The sequence below is a fragment of the Coffea arabica genome, chromosome 7c (genome assembly GCF_036785885.1).
Source record: "Coffea arabica cultivar ET-39 chromosome 7c, Coffea Arabica ET-39 HiFi, whole genome shotgun sequence".
Taxonomy (NCBI): Eukaryota; Viridiplantae; Streptophyta; class Magnoliopsida; order Gentianales; family Rubiaceae; genus Coffea; species Coffea arabica.
The window spans coordinates 5492776-5513522 of NC_092322.1; the positions used below are offsets into that span (position 1 = coordinate 5492776).

General features: G+C 40.1%; 3 protein-coding genes across 5 annotated transcripts; all 3 read left to right on the top strand.

Annotated features, from left to right (window-relative positions):
- The first annotated feature begins 2804 nt into the window (after positions 1-2804).
- On the top strand, positions 2805-5794 carry LOC113699435 (ABC transporter G family member STR2-like). The gene is made up of 3 exons (XM_027219809.2): positions 2805-3436; positions 3569-4278; positions 4498-5794. Exons 1-3 carry the CDS (start codon positions 2951-2953, stop codon positions 5489-5491), a joined length of 2190 nt encoding a protein of 729 aa, XP_027075610.2. The 5' UTR covers positions 2805-2950; the 3' UTR covers positions 5492-5794.
- A 2960-nt stretch (positions 5795-8754) lies between these two features.
- On the top strand, positions 8755-10862 carry LOC113699436 (pectinesterase-like). Its single transcript, XM_027219810.1, has 2 exons — positions 8755-9079; positions 10168-10862. Exons 1-2 carry the CDS (start codon positions 8755-8757, stop codon positions 10860-10862), a joined length of 1020 nt encoding a protein of 339 aa, XP_027075611.1.
- Positions 10863-12131: 1269 nt separating this feature from the next.
- LOC113699437 (nodulation receptor kinase) lies at positions 12132-19986 on the top strand. Of its 3 annotated transcripts, none has more exons than XR_011817689.1 (14): positions 12132-12627; positions 13494-14013; positions 14183-14658; positions 14779-14929; positions 15045-15116; positions 15825-15896; positions 15996-16058; positions 16217-16395; positions 16725-16948; positions 17327-17453; positions 17546-17614; positions 18401-18590; positions 18702-18857; positions 19243-19382. XR_011817689.1 is itself a non-coding variant. In XM_072057331.1 (14 exons), exons 1-14 carry the CDS (start codon positions 12531-12533, stop codon positions 19576-19578), a joined length of 2709 nt encoding a protein of 902 aa, XP_071913432.1. In that variant the 5' UTR covers positions 12172-12530; the 3' UTR covers positions 19579-19986. The 3 variants fall into 3 exon arrangements, 1 of the variants encoding a protein (XP_071913432.1); XR_011817688.1 differs by having other exon boundaries at positions 12136-12627; positions 18725-18944; positions 19243-19381; XM_072057331.1 differs by having other exon boundaries at positions 12172-12627; positions 18725-18857; positions 19243-19986.
- Positions 19987-20747: the final 761 nt, after the last annotated feature.

Consider the following 20747-nt stretch of genomic DNA (forward strand, 5'->3'; position numbering starts at 1 on the left):
CTCCATGATTTCCAAAGCAGCCAAGGAGTTCCCGTGCACGACGTCCAGCTGCTGCAATGTAGCTCCGCTAGCTCCTGTAGCATGGACCTGCAGATCCTTCTCTTCACTGGCTAACACTGGCTGTGCGGCTTGCTCGCCAGTGGCCAGCAGCGGAGCAGATTGTGGCTCATCGACAACCAGAGCCCCCTCAGTATGTGCTGCGATGGCAATGCCATCAGCAACCAGCTCTCCCTCGACGGGAGCCTGTTGAGACGTGACGGCTGTTATCAGCGGAAACGACGCCGGCAGCGTCTGTCCCATGGAGGCATCAGCGCTCAGTGCAACCTGGTCCTCTCCCGTGAACGGGATTGCATTGTCATCCCCCAGTGGGCGGGCTTCCGGCCGGTCTTCAAGTTGGGGACCTTTTATACGCGGCGGCTCCTCTACTTGCCGCATCCTGTCTGCACCTGTCGCCCACTCCTGTTGCTGTTCCGTCACCTGGCCATCAAACAGGCAACAGTTCTTCAGTTTCGCAGTAGCCCCGCTGTCCGCTGTTGGTGGCTCCTGTGCTGGAACCTGATCAGATGGAACGATCTGCTGTTCTCCGGTAACCTTCGGCGCATACGCACGCACCAGCCTCGGAACTGCACAAGCTTTCTGGGCGTCCTTCGCCCGCTGCAAAGTTGGGTTCTTCTTAAAACAGCCCGTCTCTTCATGCCCAAAGTTGCTGCAGTATGGGCAATACGCAGGGACGTTCTCCCATTCCACTGCCTGCCAGAAGCCAAATTGATCATCTCCTATCCATACCCGCTTCGCCGGCGGCGAGGCCACATTTACTTCCACCATTACCCGAGCCACTGATGGACGCCGCAGATCAGTGGTTGCTGCATCTACCCGAAGAGGGCGGCCTAGAGTCGCAGCAAGGCGCAGAAGCTGGTTCTTCTGAAAGAAGGGGATTGGGAGTTCTGGGAAAGAAACCCACACCGGAGCTATCGCCAGTTCGTGATCTGCTTTAAACTCCAACGACCACTTCGAGAGTGACATGGGGGAGTTCTGGACGTACCATAGTCGGCGAGCAAACAGTCGTGTGTAGTCTTCTTCCAACGACGGCCGGATGAGGACGTGCTTGGAATCCAAAAGACCCACTGCACATTCTCCCTTTAAGCCGATGGAGGTGATAAATTTTCGGATGATTTCCATTGTCGGTCTGCTGAAGGGAAACCGACCCACCAATGCATTCTGGAAAGGCTGTGAAAGTGTTTCAATATCTTGACGGGAAAGGCGCAAGGCAGGTTCTCCCCTGAAAGAGGAAACCTCCCCCAGCGCCATGGATTCTGTCGGGGTTGATGAGACCACTGCTGCAAAGGACCGTGGCGCTCCGCCTGACGGAGGCTGCCCCGACGGTCCCTTGGCCGCCATGCTGCTGCGACGAGCGCCGCAGTGGAGCCCTAGCGGAGGTTCCTAGGGTTTGGTGTTTGCTTTTAATAGCTGTATACGTATTTTTACTTGTGCTGGTGAAATATTTGCAGTTTTTAATTAACATCGTTAACAGTAGAAGAAATAAGCACCTCAGTATGGTAAAAGGCACTACAAAATCATTACCATCATCCAACACTTCTGATTTAAAAGATCAAATAAGGATAGAGGATCCCCTCCTGAGTACAGGACAAATTGAGTTAAAATATGTTATTTGGATGCATTAGCTCAGGCCGAGCCAGTAGCCACCGAGGGAATCCTATTACATTATCAAAATGTTGGTGGCTTGTCACAACTCACAAACTTCAGTAATCAAAAGTTAACATCACAATCAATTAGCACTATAAATCATTATAGTCAAAACTATCCGATGAAACAAGGGTTTTGGAAACAAGCTCGAAGGGAGGAACCAGGGAGACCTGAGTGTTCCTAGCTACTCTTGGTAACCTGCTAGTGCAACCGAAATTTTGTAGCTCAGGGAACCATGATGGTAATTTTCACAGTTTAGTCATTGAACAGAGATCAGTTAATTCAGCTCTATGCAACCACCTAGTGGGTCACGATTGATGCCAGTTCTTTGCTGTTTTACACCACCCGCATATGCTCTAGAAGTGTTGCCATAACCGCATTCTGAGAATGACCTTTAGGCTTTGGCGTTTCGGACAGAGACGTTAAAAGTACAGAGCATTAGCCATGAGCTGAATAACTTATAAAATCTAGCTGTAGATAGCTAATCAGCTAATGGACACTCTAATTCTCCGCACATTTTGCTTTAAACTGATAGGGCAGAATTTGCACCAGTAACTATGCCAAAATCACCAATTTTTGTTTCCTTCTGTGGCAGCAAGGGGAGTATAATTATGTTGATTGAAAAGGATGTCTTGTGCATGTGCATTTGAGGCCTCATCTTAACTACTTTTTAAGATAAAATTAATTGAAATGTACTAGAATCCTCAGCGTGGTAATTGGCCAAGTTGCCATTTTGGCAGTTCTATGTTACAAGTATTGCAGAATAGCTTGAATAGTAGTTTACATAAATCGACACAATAGCGTACATTTGTGAGCAAATCATTGAGCATTTCAGTGATCCGTCCATACATCTGCCAACAGAGAAAATTTTATCAAAGAACATCATGAAGTAGAAAGATTTGTCAGGATTGGTAACATAAGATAGATACAAAAGGGATGAAGCAAACAAGATGGCATTTTCTCCTTTTTCGATCAAAACGATTAAAACCGGACTACTCAATGCTCAGTTGGAATGTGTAAACTTTGGAATAGCCTCCTCTATTAGGCCCCACCGGCTGTAGAAGTTCTTTTCTCCATCTCTACGTCCTTTTAAGTCCCCCCGTCAAAGGCATCCTGAATAGTTGGGAGGCCAAAAATAACTTAAACAAAAAGGCTCAAAACTAAGCCTTGTCTCAACAATTCTCTCCACATTCATCCAATATATTTCCTGGAGTCAAACAAACTTGTTTGGCGCTAAGGTTTACCGATGATGGGAGCTGCAAATAATGGCCATCGTCCTGATATAGCAATCGAAATAGGGAAACCGACCCACTTCACTGGAGGCGTAGAATTCTCAAGCCTTACATACACTATCATAAAGAAGAAGGAGGAGGATGGTAGATGGGTGACTAAGGAAGTCGACTTATTGCATAAGATCACTGGCTATGCACCAAAAGGATGCATCACAGCAGTTATGGGTCCAAGTGGAGCTGGGAAATCAACACTCTTGGATGGATTGGCCGGAAGAATTGCCAGTGGAAGTCTGAGGGGAAGAATTTCCTTGGATGGGATGGACACTAGTCCAAGTTTGATCAAAAGAACTTCAGCATATATAATGCAGGATGATAGGCTCTTCCCAATGCTGACAGTCTATGAGACACTAATGTTTGCTGCCGATTTCAGACTCGGACCAATCTCAAGGTCAGAGAAAAGACAGCGCGTTGAGCAGCTGATCGAGCAACTTGGTCTATCCGTAAGTTCACCAGCCTCTCTTCCTCGTCTCTTTTGCAAGTTGAAGTAGTAAACGTTTGGACAGTTTTTTGCCTTTCAGTACCAGAATAAAATCATAAGTACGCAATCTAATGCTTGCATTTTTTCCTTGTAGACCACTAGGAACACTTACATAGGGGATGAAGGAACTCGAGGAGTGTCCGGAGGTGAACGTCGTAGGGTCTCAATCGGCGTTGATATCATACATGGACCTACATTACTCTTCTTGGATGAGCCTACCTCAGGACTAGATTCCACCAGTGCTCACAGTGTTATTGAGAAAGTACACGATATCGCACGAACAGGGAGCACTGTAATACTGACAATTCACCAGCCTTCGTCCCGTATCCAGTTGCTTCTTGATCATCTCATAATCCTAGCTCGTGGACAGCTAATGTACCAAGGATCTCCCAAGGATGTGACTCTCCATCTGGGGCGCATGGGGCGCAAAGTCCCAAAAGGGGAAAACTCCATAGAGTACCTGATTGATGTGATCCAAGAGTATGATCAGTCTGAGCTAGGAGTTGAGGCTCTTGCAGCATTTACCCTTACTGGGATGAAACCTCCATCATTATCTGCAGATGGTTTCTCAACTTCTACTGTCCTTCCATCTCCATCTCCAGCTCCACGTTCTGGTCAGCGGGCAAATGAAATGAGAGACAAGAGTGGAAAAAACGTTCGATTACAATCTGGAGCAGATGATAAATTTGATAATAGTGTGAGGAGTCCATGGAACACATCAAGGTCTTGGACCCAAAGTGGAATTATGCAAGCACTGAAGTTTACACCAACTAGGCAACACCCGGACCATAGACTTCCAATGAGGTAAACGCCATAGTCTTCAATTCTCATTTTCTTGTTTCCAATTCCAATTTTCAAGCTATCTAAGTCTAAACTAAATTCATCCCAGTAAGAGCTCCACCATTGCTCTTACTGATTATGCTTATCTGTACAGTTTCTGACAAAATTTTAACGTCTAATTAGGGTCTCAAATCATTTGGTTTTTATAGTTTTCCCTTAATCTGTCTCTCTGCAATTGTGCAGTTCATCACCAGGCTACTACACCTACTACACCCACTCCAGTGATATGCTTCAAAGCACTCCAACACCTCATAGCAGCGATTACACTGTGAATGAGAATGACTATCTGACCCCAGATGTTGCTCCAGACAAGAGGGCATACCTCCATCTAGGACCAAAATTTTCGAATTCCTTCTTCCTTGAGACTTGGATACTCATGCGCCGAAACTTCATAAACATCAGGCGGACCCCTGAACTTTTCCTTTCCAGACTAATGGTCCTAATAGTAATGGGCATCATGATGGCAACAATGTTCTGGCACCCTCCAAAAAACATGCAAGGAATTACAGACCGTATTAGTTTCTTCATCTTTACAGTCTGTCTCTTTTTCTTTTCTTCCAATGATGCTGTCCCTGCTTTCATCCAGGAACGTTTCATCTTTGTTCGCGAAACTTCTCATAATGCCTACAGAGCCTCATCATATACCATTGCTGGTCTAATCACTTACCTTCCCTTTCTTGCAATCCAGGCTGCAGCTTATGCTGTCATTGTTTGGTTCGCATTGAAGCTTCGCGGGCCATTCCTTTATTTCTTGCTCGTTCTCTACATGTCCCTTTTGTCCACCAACTCATTTGTGGTGTTCGTTAGCTCAATCGTGCCGAATTACATACTTGGCTATGCAGCAGTAATTGCATTCACTGCTCTGTTCTTCTTGTTCTGCGGGTACTTCTTGAACAGCCATGATATCCCCAAATATTGGAAATGGATGAACTACATTTCAACGATGACATATCCATATGAAGGGCTTCTGATGAATCAATACCAGACTCCAATTAGTTTTGGAAAAAATCCAATAGGACAAGAAGTAACTGGATTTGGGATTTTGAATTCGCTACATATTCGTACAGAGGAATCAAAAAAGTGGGAAAAGGTCTACTTCATGTTGGGATGGGCTGTCCTCTACAGAATTCTTTTTTACGTGGTTCTGCGCTTCTTTTCAAAGAACCAGAGGACATAAACAGTGACATCAATGGAATTTGAAGGATTGATCATCTTTGACATGTTCCAACACAGGATGTTAGCTGTAAACAACCTCCATACGAGGATCTTTCCTAGTTAACTTCTTGTGTTTTGCCCTTGCTATTGCATCCCTGAATTTCATGGTCAAGTCAAAATCAGCAATTGTAGACATGAAACACATTTTATCTGTAGCATTGGAGTGAGATCGTGCTCATGTAATTAGCTGAAATTGGTTTATTTTTGGTAGCCGTCATGGAAAATAATTATCTTTTATGTATACTTAATGTGGAGGTTTTCAGCTTCTCGTTTTGTAGGATTGATTAACGATTTCACATAATAACATGCTAAGATTCTTGATCACCTCCGGTGGCAAAAGTGAAGTAATCACCCCACAATCATCTAGCTAAAAAAAGACTGGATAAATTACCTTTTATCCCCTATTGTTTGGTGTTTTATCACATAATCTCCTATGGTTTAAAAAACCTATATATAATCTTTAATAGTTTGGGTTAAAGTGTCACCGTTAGTTTTTCTTTTTGTTAAAACTAACGGTTAATAGTAAAAAAAATTAAAATTAAAATAATAAATTAACAAATTCATCCTTTCACTACTACTTTTTTTCTTCTTCTTTCTCTCACTCTCTCTTGGGGAGGGGGGAGGAGAAGAGAAAAGGTGATTTTGAAAACCTACACTTTGGCCTACAAAACCTTAATTTTTTTTACGTACAAAAGAGATGGAAGGAAAATTAAAAAATAAAAAAGAAACAAAAAGAATGGAAGGGAAATACAAAAATACATAAATTAAAAACAAAAATACCAAATCTTTTTTTAACTACGAATATCATTATAGGTTTTTTAACTAAATCTTTAAGGTTTAATCTTTCCTATACTGATATTGTCTACATAGTTAGTTTTGGATGAATAATAATTATACAAAATTTGAATTTAAAATTCAATTTTTGCACATACGTCATGGATTCAACAGTGATAGCGTATATAAGATTTATTCAATCTTTAATGGTATTTTCTACTTCATATTTATCTATTTTTTATTTTAATTTCTTCTTTTTACGTTTGGAGGGAAAAAATGAAGTAATGAAAGAGTAAAATTTGTCAATTTATTAGTTTGATTTTCACTCTTTACTATTGAGAGTTAGTTTTAACAAAAAAGTTAATGGTGACATATTAATCCAAACTATGAGGAGTTATACATAGATTTTTAAATATAAAGGATTATATGATAAAACACTAAATCACACGAGAATAAAAGATAATTTACCCAAAAAACTACTAATAACCTGTCTGTCTGTAGTCATTTTATCCACTCCTGAATTCTGAAAAAGAGTTGCAACAGATGTGCAATTGAAAAGGGAAAATAGATAAAATGAACCAGAAAACTTCTTCTGAGATTGAATGTTACTTGTAAATCCAATATGGCACTGCAAATTACGATAGCAGATAGTTCCACATCCACCCATCATCGGACCACCCCACTTTTACGGACCCTTCACCACAGTACACCAACTCTCTTCTCTCCTTCCCCACCCCCCCTCCCCCGCCCCCAAAAAACCCCACCCCACACACACACACACACAAAACAACCACAAAAATCCAACCCCAAACACAAACAAACACATTTTTGAGACCAAAGAAACAAAAAAAAAAAAAAAAAAAAAAGGTTCTTAGTTACTCACGTAACAACTGAATAACGTTAAATTGCAAAAGGCTGATAAAAGAACAAGTGTGGGAGTCCATGAATATGACATCATTCTGGAAATTGTTTTGTACTCCCATTTCATTTTTGCATCAATTTAAACATATTGACGATGATATTTTCCATGACAAAGAAAGTGAGCTGTGTCCGCACCTTTGCTTCTCTTGTGTCTATGACAAGATGGTGATCAATAATTCGTTGCTAGGGACGAAAACATGCTCAATTTTTCTTGTTCCTTGAGCAGTTCTCGGTTTTTAATGCTGATGAAAACTCAAATGCTGGATTTGGGATCCCCACACAATCCAATTCTTGCATATAACTTAGATCAGATCAGCAGGATAGCAGGATGCAATTAGGGGCCTTCTACAAATTTAAGAAGGCTTAAACTATTAAATATTGCTCATTGATGGGATTGTAATCAATTTAAAGGGCCAGAAAACTGAGACCTGTGTCCGAAGTCTAAAGGTATATTCTTTTTGCATTGAGAAAATGTCAATGCCCGGAATATGCCAAGCCTACGTTAAAAACAATGGTAGCATTATGCCGTTTTTGTTTTCCTCATTAATTTTCGTAAGCAGGATGATGTCCTAATACCTTGTTGAAAATTTAAAATAAAATAAAAGTGTAGAACAAAGATATGGAATAAATGGTCCGGAGCTTCTGCACGCTTGGAGCATTTATCAGTAACTTTACTTCAAATTCATCTTAATTACTTACGTGGAATCTACCTACAATGGTGTTTGGATTGCATTTTCCGTCATTTTTCATGGAAAAATTACTGTAGCGATTTGATATATGTGAGGGAAAAAGGTGATAGGGAAATGTGATCACGGAAAACGACAATATTTTCCGACGAAAACAAGCAATCCAAACACACCAGTTTCCTAATTAATCTAGAATTTTTTGGACCTTTCTCCCTCCAGAATAACCAAAACCTAGTATCCTGGAGGTTGAGCACACTATGGAACATTTTTCCTAATTGCCCAAAATTCTCCGGTAAGTTCACGTGTTAGCGTGCATTAAAGATCGACATCAGACATTGAGTTATAGGGTCAATTCACCGTAGAGGAATTGTTAATTATGACCATTAAAAGGGTCGAGAATTTGACTTTTTTTTTTTTTTTTCTGCTAGGAAGTTTGGTGCTAATCTGATTAGCCCTCCTAACATCATCGTGTCCAAGTACTGTACTACTTTGAGATATTAGCTAATATTGCGACACCTTATTGATGACGTTATTTAGTAATATAAGCTACCGTCTCTTAATAGTAAGTGTATCGTTTTAGGTTATATGTCTTGTTTAATTTACCAAAACAAATGGAAGTTAATTGTTCTAAGGGCAACCAGAGTCTCCGGAAGGAAAGCATGCATCACTCATGCATGTATTTCCATTTTCTGAATCAGTCTCTTGCTATTCAAAGTCGGGATTTCCATGCAGAAATTGGCCAAAAAGCCTATAAATGAAACCAAGAACCCATGCTTAAACCTCACCAGCAGCCCCCTCTTTCTCCTTTAGTACTGTCTTTTCTCTCTGGTTGAACGCTATGTCAATGTCGAAGGTTGTTCTCTTGGCTCTTCTATTTCCGTTGGCAATGGGTTGTTCTGATGCCCTACCAAGTGACTTTGCTTTTAATGCTACCGTGTCTTTGTCAAGACCGGGAGCGTTCAGGAAGGTGATGGACGCCATCGCCGCGGCCCCAAGCGGCAGCGAGTCCAGGTACTACATACATGTTGAGGCGGGTGTCTACCAGGAGATCGTATGCATCTCCAAGGAAAAGACCAATATTGCTTTGATAGGGGACGGTGCAGATGTCACCAAGATCACCATGAACAGAAAGGTCCCTGACTTCGAAACTTGGGAAACAGCCACCTTCTGTAAGTACAAGGGCTTAAGGCTTCCTAGCTTTTCTGATTCATTAGCTTTCCTGAATATTCATAGCAAAGATCTAAAAAAAAAATTTTTTTTGGGTCTTTGTGTTACAGGTATATGGAATCTAAAAATAGTATGGTTGTCATCGGATTTTGCATATGCTTTTAACGAATGTATCACGAGATAAGTCTGCCAAAACAATATATACCGGGATTTAGATATTGGAAATACTTTTTTCAGCAAGTGCTTGTCTCGATCGCTATGCTTTAAGCAAATTGAGGACAATCAGTATATGCAGTCTTAGATCTGTAAGAGTTTGTTGCACGTACGGGATATAGCATGATTTCTAGTCTTTTATTTGTCAGGGTCACTATGCAGAAAAAAAAAAAAAATCTCTCTTTGACGAATAAAATGGAAAGTCAAACAATCAAAAACAGAAAGTTTGCCTTTTTTTTTTTTTTTTGAATATGGAAAGATGGAGGCCATTGGGCATGTTACAATTAGGTTATGAGAAACTACTCATAATACCTAATCGCAATTACGATTCTTTTTTTTTTTTTTTTTTTTTTTTTTACGATTCTTAGTTTGTCTAACACGCATGCCTTGACGAGGATAGCAATTCTTAGTTTGATGTTGTGAGTAAATTTCGTTGATCTTGTTTTCATGGTTACATGCATGCACGTAGACGTAGGGGTAGATAATTAAGTTGTAATTTCGCAATACGTAAAGTGGTAGATCAATTACATTTATTAAATGAATAATTTCTATCTAATTTTTATTTCCTTTCCACTCCAACATGACATAGGGGTTGGGCAGGTACAATTAAGGTTTTAGTGACATTGTACAATTGAGGTTTTAGTTCATACTAATATTAATTTGTTGTGTGCATGTTTGAATCCTATTCATATACGCCAATTCAATATATGAATACATGCAACCACATTTGCGTATATTGACTTTTTTTTTTTTTTTTAAATATATATATATATACAACAACTGCATGAATATATTGTACCAAAAGACAATTGTGCCCGTTTCTTATCGCATTATTCTGACTACTGCAACGTACGTAACACCTTTTCATTTGTTTCAGCTGTTTATGGAGACGGATTCATGGCCCAGTTTATTGCATTTGAGAACCCCGCAGGAGAGGGCAATCAAGCCGTAGCACTTCTGAGCGAAGCTGACCAGTCATCGTTCTACAGATGCCGGTTCCTCGGGTATCACGACACCTTGTACGCAAAAGCTGGGGCGCAATTCTACAGAGAATGCGATATCTATGGAACCGTGGACTTCATCTTTGGTCACGCAGCAGCAGTTTTCCAGCTATGCCACCTTTATGCCCTCCCAGCCGCCAGCGAAATGATCACCTTCACGGCACAAGGGAACAAGAATGACGGAAAGAAATCTGGATTTGTAATCCATAACTGCATGTTAACAACCGCCCCGCGGGCACGGGCACCAGGAAGCAAAAACGAGTTTAATGGTGCATATCTTGGGCGGCCATGGACCTCCTTGTCCACAGTGATTGTGATGCAGTCATTCTTGGACAGCTTCATTAACCCTGCTGGATGGCTTGAGTGGCCCGGCCATTCCACATCCACAGTTACTTATCGTGAGTATCTGAACTCGGGACCGGGCGCAGCCACAGGCGGTCGAGTTCCATGGCCAGGATACAAAGTTCTCAGCCAACCCAGCGATGCCATGCCGTTCACTGTTGGCCAGTTTATTGTAGGGGATTCTTGGCTTCCAGAGACAGGAATCCCTTATACGAGTGGCCTCTTTTAGTTTGAGCACTAGCTAGCGCAAGTCAGGAGTCAGGACTAGTAGTTTATTTAATTATTCTTATACTTCTGAAATATGAAGATTAATTTGCTATCAAGTTATTAATATATACTAGCACAAGTTTTATTAGAGAATTGACTTCTTCCTCTTGGAATTAAAGCATATATATGATCCAAGTTAAACAAATTCGATCTGTTCGCAGCCATATATATGTATATATATATATATGTACCCATAATGTTGATCATAGAGTCCCTTAAACAAAATGTCTTGGCCGGACGGGCAACTACAGATGCTGCCGTGCCTAAATCTGATCGATCATGATGTCGTCAAAGTGAAAGATTGAAGTGCCTTTAACTAGTTTTGGGGCTGGTAGATTAGATCTCGAATCCATGGCTGGCTTGGCAGTTTGAAAGGTGGCTCATTTCCCCTAATTAACCAAAGTGTGTAACGCATGCAGTAGTAAAAAGTTTAACTACATAGATAAACACATACATTCTTGAATGATGTAGCTGCTAGCTAGGTTTAACTATAGTACTGTATTGCTTATATATCTGCCTCTTCACGTATATATTACTATTCTCTAAGCAGTATTTTGTTTTGGCCGCTTGATTAGTATGGCACAAAAGTCGAATCGTTAAAATTAAGTACCGCAATTAATATTTAAGTACCGGCCATTACCAAATGTCACGAATCAATCAGAAATATTTAATATTAGTCTTTTGAATTTTCATTGACGCAAGCCAGCCCAACGACTTTTTGAGCCAGCTTAGTATAGTAAGACAAGGAATAACTTTTTGAGACAGCGACCAATACGATTTCCTATGAATCATTTGTCAACTTTCTGATTACCGTTCAGACTTCCTCGAGGAATCTCTAATTAAGTAGCGAAGGAAACACCGTTGATCTCAATTATTAAGTCGGGAGAACAAGTTTGAGAGTCTTACTCTTACGCGTAGGTTGCTTGCTTGACTGGGTAAAATACGACAATTACAGGAAGCTCCTCCAATCTTTTAATATATATATTTTTTCAGCCCGATGGAAACAGAATCACGGGCCGGGTGCTACAAATTTTTGAAATTTATTTTATGAGTTGAAAACTGGCAAAGCTGATTTCCGTGACATTATTATTGCTCTGCTTTCCAAGTAACAGACAAGGAAAGAGACGAATTCTCAATGAAAGATTATGAATGACGGCCAAGGGTGGTTCAAGAAATATAAAATTGCAAATGAACCCGGCAACATAACGAGCCAATCACAATCATTACCCATAATTCATCATTTTTTAGGTGATTATGTTTTGCGTCGGTAATATTCAGTTCAACCTTTCTCACTTGCCATCTTGTTCCAATGCTTTTGTAGTGTACTGCCCATATTTGAGATTTTGAAGTCAAAGAACATTAATACCATCCACTCTACTTTCCTCTTCATGAATTCTTCATTTCTGTGCATTGCAAGCCTTTTTGTCTGCAGGCAACAGGCAGTACCGTCCCAGGTCATTATTCTTGTCGTATGCTTTAACTGGGGCAAAATGAATACTAGTTCAGGAATGAAGATTTTGGTACTGGTGACCTTATAGCTGTTTTTATAACAGCTAATCACAGAGATTGGAGATTTTGATTGTGAATTTGATGATGACCCCATGGGGCAATTTCATTTGATGATAAGAGGATGATGGAAGGGTTGGCTAACTGGAATACAAGAAGTTGGGTCAACTGTTGCATTGTCTGCCTCTTCCTGTGTATTCAATCTGTCGTTGCACAACCAGGTACGAATGTTTTTAATGTATCTGTGCTGTTTGGTTCACTATTCTGCAATATAGGGTATCTGCAGCCTGAATTAATTCTTCAACTCAATCTTTCGTCATTCTCGATTTCATTCTAGACTGAGAAATGGGAGAGGAAAGGGACTTGCTTATCTTTGGTGTTAAGTGAACTATTGGAGAATCACAATAATGAAGGATCCAGTGTTCTTGATGAAAAGTCCGGAAAGAACTCGTGTCTTCAAGATCTTACGAGTCAGTCAGATCCTCTATATACGAGGCAATTTGGACTCGCAACAGATCTGGAATGGGACAAACCCAATGATGGGTTATGAATTTGATTCCCAAATCACAATATTGTCCTTTATGATCACATTAATCAAGGCCATAGAAAAACAAAATAAAATTCGGGCAATGGTCCTGAAGCTAGGAACAGTTTTGTATATGGTTTCTGAAAATCAGAAAGAATAGTTTGTCCTCAATATGCCTAGAAATCCACATCATTTATCCTTTTGAAGTTTAGTACAACAACCACTGGCGCATCTAGAGGGAAAAGCAAGGACCAATTTCTTTGCAAAATCATGTGTTGCGCAATGGGCTATTAATTTATTTATTCCCCAACTTGATGGACTAGTTAAAACAATCTGTCAGATCCAGTAGTGTCTTTCAAGACCAACGCGTTATTCTTACAAATTATGGGTACTAGACAATTTTTGCTTTAAATCTTTAAGCACTAAAACGTGTAGTTTTCAAAACTTACTGACATGAGAGCCGCAATTAGCTTGTGTGTTACATCAGTAATTACATAAAAGACAGGAAACCCCTGAAAGGATTCACGGTGCTAATTACGTTTTTGAATGTCTGTAAAACAGGATTTGTGAGCATACATTGCTGTTCTGATAAAGATTTTGTTGAGCCAAATACAAGTATATACTGGATTCCAGATGATTATTGGTATCCTGATAATCGAAGTTGCCAAGACACAACGCCAGTGCAAGACGATACAGGCTACAATAGAGCAAGAGTTTTCGACTCAGGTCTTGGTCATAAATGGTGTTATAACTTGACCACGGAGAGGGATCAAGCCTACTCGGTAAGGGGTACATTTCTTTCTGGTGACCATGAAAGGCGACCTCCAGGATCTGGCTTCAGTGTCTCCATTGATGCCACGGTGATAGGCGTAGTGAAGTCATCAGGTGAATCGAAGGTTGAAGGGATTTTCAAAGCAACCAAGGACTACGTTAACTTCTGCTTGCTGCAGGGCCAAAGAGTACCTTACATTTCAAAGCTTGAATTGAGACCTCTAACTTCTGATTGCCTGAACAGGGATCCCTATAGTGTGCTCAACCTTATTGATAGAGTAGATGCCGGAAATGAAGGAGGGGATATCAGGTATAACATCATAAAATGTTACAAGCCTGAAACTTTCACCTTGTGCCGGTGAAAACTCATTCATTAGGAGATGCACACATTGCACGTAATTAAATCCAAGAATTTCGAATTTGGTTCATGTTTCTGTTGCTAAACTTTAGTATTTATCGGCTCAAATTTTCAATTTTAGGTACCCTCTTGACCGGTATGATCGAATCTGGAGGGCAGACAAATACAGTGATCCAATGGCAAACCGCATATCATCATCTAGCGTCAACGTTACCAGGTCTTCTCCCAACCTAACATTTCCTCCAGTCGAAGTGTTACAAACAGCCCTTACCCATCCAGAACGACTGGAATTCTCTTACAACAACCTAGACTCGGACTACCACCGTTACGACCTATTACTCTACTTTCTAGAACTCAATGACCAAGTTAAAGTTGGGCAGAGGGTGTTTGATGTGTATGTCAACGATGCAAAGAAGACGCAAGTAGATGTAGCGCTTAGTGGCACCTTTAGATTTGTCATTTTAAATGTCACGGCCAATGGATATCTAAATCTTACCATGGTTAGGCTCTCCAACGGGTCACAATACGGACCTATAATCAGCGCCTATGAGATTTTGCAGGTTCACCCATTGATTCAAGAAACAGGCCGCGAAGAAGGTACAGAAATATGCCCGAATTTACGAGTTCAGATGTCTACTACGAAAACATGGCTAGATGCATTTCATTAAGAATTTATCGGCTTCAAAACCTTTACTTTCTCTCGCCCTTTCGTTTCAGTGGATAATATTATTGATGTGAAAAATGAGTTCTTGAGAGGCAATCCAGACAATGAGCTTCTTGCGAGTTGGTTAGGGGATCCTTGTCTTCCTATTTCATGGCCCGGATTGTCTTGTGAGCTTGCTAATGGTACCTCAGTCATCACCACGATGTAAGACTTTTCGCTTTCATCCACAATCTGGGTTAATGTGATACACAATACGGATTATATTTGCTTTGATTTTGTTGATAATCTACTCAGTCAATTTATTGCATTTCTCCCGCAGGAATCTTTCATCCAGTATGCTAGGCGGACCACTGCCTCCCAGCCTTACTAAGCTGTTCAATCTGAAGGAATTGTATGTTAATACTTTTTTTCCTTGCGAAGTCCTTTTATCCACCATCATGCCAAAAGCTTGAACATATTTCAATAACACTAAGTTTGTAAAAAAAATAATAATAATAAAGGTCTCTAGAAATCCAGCACGATGAAAGTTAAAGCACAGCGTAATCATATTTTTATTGTATATTAAAACCTTATCTCAGGTGCACGCTGTCATGGAATGATTTGTCATTCAAATGTTTCAGCCTCATTAGTAAAGCATTAAGCATACAGGGCCTAGCATATCTGTTTCCATCTCATGGTAATATACAACCTTCTCACCCAATCTCGGTTAAGCATCCCTCGCACAAGAAGCTTAATATACTTCTCCTCCTATTAGATATGGTAGGAATACGTTTAATAGAATTCAGGTTTTTTACTCAGAAAAGCCGCCATAGAGGCTAATTTCTCTTCCCTAAATAGTCTATGCATATCCACCAACATACTTCTAATTAACAGGACAATCAGCCATGATAAAATGCTTCAATTAGAGAGGCAATCAGCTCAAATGATTTGGAGGATATAGGTACATTGCTTCTCTTTTCATGAGCATCAGATAGGGGAGAGTACTTGGCACAAAACAAGTGACAGCCAAACTTTTAAAACCATCAGTAAGAAATCTGCATATTTTCACTTTTAAAAGCAGCTAGGTTTTTATGTGAACAATTTGCATTTCATTTTCTAGGGATATAAGTCACACCAGTCTCGTGGGAAACATTGCAGAGTTAGTAACCTCACTGCCAAATTTGACAACGCTGTAAGTTTAGTCGGGAATTGATTTCTTGTGTATTCTATTGTCAATATTAACTAGAAGAACCTTGTGCCTAACCTGAGGTTCTTCTCCTTCTGCCCGCAGATCCAATCCGTATCTCAGCAATAGGCTTCCAGCCAGCCTTAGAAGATCCAATCTCACCACAGAGTATGATATCTATGCTTGAGAAAGCCAGTGTTAGCTATATAAAATCTTTTGTAAGATTTAATTGATATGTATGCATAAGTGATGCTTCAGTGTGTGGTTGTGAAAGATTTCAGTCTCTGTGTGCAAGAGAGTCTGATTCATTTTCCTCCTCATTTCAGTAAGGACAAATGTATCCATCAGGCTTCCAGGCACTCAGCAAGGGGAGTCGTGATAGGCGTGGTTACGGGAGTATGTATCCTAGTTACCATTGCTATAGGGGCAATCTTGGTTTGCAGGAAAAAGGGAAAATTGATTTTCAAGAGAAAGTATGATGCAAACGGGTTATCAATGACAAAAAGTAAGCACATTAACCATCCATGTCGATAATCCAATGCAAAATAAGACTTTCCTCGCTGTAGTTAAAAGAATGCACACTGATTCTGACACATGTAACTTGAACTTTCAAGGCTATTAAATGTTAAGCTTTAAGGACTAAGAAATGTTAGTTCCCTATATTCCATGTTTCTAGTGTATTTTAGTATTTCATTTTGGCAAAAAAAAATTAAAAATCAAGTAAATGGTTACGCCCTTACAATCATACTATTAGCTGGTTATAGTTTCATGAAAAGCCACTCAACTTCAATAATTTTTAGCAATTGGATTTCCAACTGAACTTGTAAAATGCAGATGCTGTATATTCAGTACCCAGCACAGATATCATACTGAGGTCCATATCCATCCAGAGTTTCACTCTACAGTACATAGAAGCAGCAACCCAGAAATATAAAACATTAATAGGTGAAGGAGGATTTGGATCTGTTTACCGGGGTACTCTTCCTGATGGCCAAGAAGTGGCTGTGAAGGTCAGATCTGCCACATCAACACAGGGAACACGTGAATTTGACAATGAGGTAACAATCTACCGGTATTACACAATTCCATGAACAACCCTCCTTGGCAATCTTCCAGTTAGTACAAGGCATGAGACCATGTTCACCAGTTGCAATAAGAGTGAATCCCTGTGAAAATCTCAAACTCCAATCACTTGAGTAAATTTTCATATTGCTGTAGCTCTCAAGTTACATTGCATAATATTGCAACGCCATATTTAAATTCTTTTTCTTTTCCATCACCTCTTTTGAACTTGCCATGCATAACTGTTTTTTTTTCAGATCATGTCTACAAACTCGTACTTATATGATATACTGTTGGCTGCATTTACTGAAAATATCTTACTGTTCTTTTCCTAGATGTCATCTGACAAATCTGAATTACAAATATTTCTACAGCTGAACCTGCTCTCAGCTATCCGTCACGAGAACCTGATCCCGCTGTTTGGTTACTGCTGTGAAAATGACCAGCAAATTCTTGTTTACCCCTTCATGTCTAATGGCTCCCTACAAGATCGTTTATATGGTACTACCCAATAAAAAATAATAGTGGCAGTTTCAGCTCTTCTTTCTTGAGAACCAGAAAACTGTGGCTTACTTCCTACTAATGTTTAACAGGAGAAGCGGCAAAGAGGAAAATCCTAGACTGGCCGACCAGGCTTTCCATAGCTCTAGGAGCTGCACGAGGCAAGTAACATATAGCATTAGCATTTATTAAGAACTTTATCTTGCCAATCTTCTATCCTGATTCCTGAAGAATATAAAACAAGCAGCCGAAAATTAACGCATTCCAGGGATCATCCTTCGGATTGAACTTAGCCATACATGAACATGACAGCCAAATAAACTGGCTATTTTGTAGCAATTTGACTTTAGATGCCTACATGACACCTAAAAAACTGGCTATTTAATAGCAGTTTGACCTTAGATGTCTACAACACGACAATCTAAACCAGAAGTTTTGACATTGGACAGTTAGTAAACAACTTTTACCAGAAGATAGAATACAATAAAATGTATGCCTTTTTTTGTTTTTTTTGTTTGTTTTTTTTGGGGGGGGGGGGGGGGGGGGGGGATGTGAGGATAGCTCATATGGTCCCTAACAGATACGGCCTATCCTGGAAGTCTTATGAGATAAAATATTATTGACTTGTTCTGTTGGATCAGTAACCGATATAGATTTGAATGTGCCTGCTGGCTAATTCGAATGTGAATGTGGGAAATGGAGAGTTACAGGAGCAGTCTTATATGCATTTCACAAAATTCATGAATCCATAACCTTCTCCTTGTGGTCTATTTTTGTGAACTGCACCAGTTGGCCAGGGATCACATAATGACCACTCTGAGTTCTTACAGTTCCATATTCAATTCAGATCTGTGTTAGATCAGATAAAGTTGGCCCCACTTCCCCTTCCCCTTCTTTTCCTGCTTAATATCTCTGTTATTTGGTCTGAAGAATTACTCTCATTCCAGGTTTAACATATCTTCATACATTTGCTGGACGCTCTGTAATACATAGGGATGTGAAATCAAGTAACATACTCCTGGATCAGAGCATGTGTGCAAAAGTTGCAGACTTTGGTTTTTCAAAATATGCACCTCAGGAAGGAGACAGCGGCACCTCTTTAGAAGTAAGGGGTACAGCAGGATATTTGGATCCAGAGTAAGTAGCAAAGCGACTCTTTATCCATTCTCTGTTTATTCCTAATTCCTTATGAATATTTGGGTGCGTCACTAACTAAAGAGCTATTTTGGGGTGTGTCACCGATTAAAGAGCTTCCAACTGGTGTGCATCAGGTACTACTCAACCCAACATCTGTCAGCTAAAAGTGATGTATTCAGCTTCGGAGTTGTATTATTGGAAATTGTAAGTGGTCGTGAACCTCTCAACATAAACAGACCGCGAAATGAATGGAGCTTGGTTGAATGGGTATGGTTCAATTTCAGTTGACTTGCTGATAAAACCACCATGTTTAACATTGGCACTACCCAGTGGAAATTTAAGATAATCATTAAGGTAACACAGCATGTGAGCTACATCTCTTTGAATAAGGATAAATTCAACCAACTTAGTACAAACATGTGGTCCAGTCAACTTACCACTAGAAACTAAGCAGTCCTGCTAACCCAGACATAGTAGCTACTGAAAAAAGCATATAGCTACAGAGCTTGCTCCGATTGCTAACTCAATAGTCAATGATAGAAGCAGTAGCTTCCCAACCTCTATAAGCTATCCGCTCTAATGAAGTCATACATATCTAGCATCACCATCAATTAGATTGTGTCCCTCAATTATGCAATATTCACAATTGCAGGCCAAACCCCGGATAAGGAACTCAAGAATTGAAGAAATCGTGGATCCAAGCATCAAGGGAGGGTATCATGCAGAGGCAATGTGGAGAGTGGTGGAGGTGGCTTTGGCATGCATTGAACCTTATTCAGCCTATCGACCATGCATGGCCGACATTGTCCGGGAGCTTGAGGATGCGTTGATCATAGAGAACAATGCATCTGAATACATGAAATCAATTGACAGCTTTGGAGGATCAACTCGATATTCCCTAGAGAGGCCAATTGTTATTCTACCCACTCCCAACCAAACAGAAGCATCCCCAATCCTATCACAACCACCTCCTCCACAACCGAGATGACCATAGGATAAATAGGATTCTTCACTCAGAGGCCATTATCAATGTAGCCATTTCTCTTCATAGTGACAATGGGAAACTGGAGGATGACACCTGAACTCTACTAATGAAGCGCGCTACTGAGTCTTAGCTCCAATCCCCTAAACTTGCAATCAATGTAACATTTGCTTACACTTCCTACCTTATGTATTGCGGGCACCAAGCTGCAAGACTGTTAAATGGCATGGAATAGGGACTAGGTCATTTGGCCTAAAATTAGTACAGTAACCATTCTTTGTTTACATAAACCACTAGTCCTCTGAATACTGAAATCCCAAAACAGCATGCTATACATCAATATGTACGAGGATGATCCATCAGAGACACCCTAAGGGCTGTATGGAAACATAGCTAAAGGCCATTCTGGAAACATATTCTTCGTATTCTTTTTTGCTATTTTCAGTGATCATGTTTTGAGAGTGACACACAACAATACACAAGATGAAAAATAAAATAAAAACTTATTGCTTTTAATGTTGGAAACATATTGGACAGAAAGAACTGTAGGTCACTAATTCTATTAACCGTGCAAACAAGAAAACAGATCCATAGAATGAGACACAACAAACAAACATTCATTCATATGTCAAAGATGCTAAAAAAATGCAGTTGTACATCCACTATTGACAGAATGGTCATATTCAAAATTCTAAGACTTTTCCTAAACTTTGAAAACAAAATATTACATGCTGTAGGACCTCTACATGCATCTTTGTCAACCAAAAACGTATTACGCAAAAATTTCACAAATAAAAAGCATAAATCGAGTGAATCAGCTTATTTTATTACAGGAGTAACTAAGCAACAATAAGATTCTTGTATTCTGGAAAAGAGGCCACAAAGGTTAAAAAGGATCAAAACTTGACCTTTAGCATATGACATATTAAAGATGAAACCTGCTTTGAGTTCCACAGTACAAAAACTAAAGCACAAGGCCAACGATGCAGGCTGACATCAAGGACAAATTACAACAAAGAAAACATAGCCGAGAATGCGGCAAGCACAGCAAGAGAGGCAGACAGCTGAGGACTCTCCCTAGCTGGTAAAGGTAAAGACGCAGTTGATTCAAGCTACTCCGGATGCTAGTAGACCACAAGACGACAAAAGCTTCATGAAAGGTTATATGGTAACTG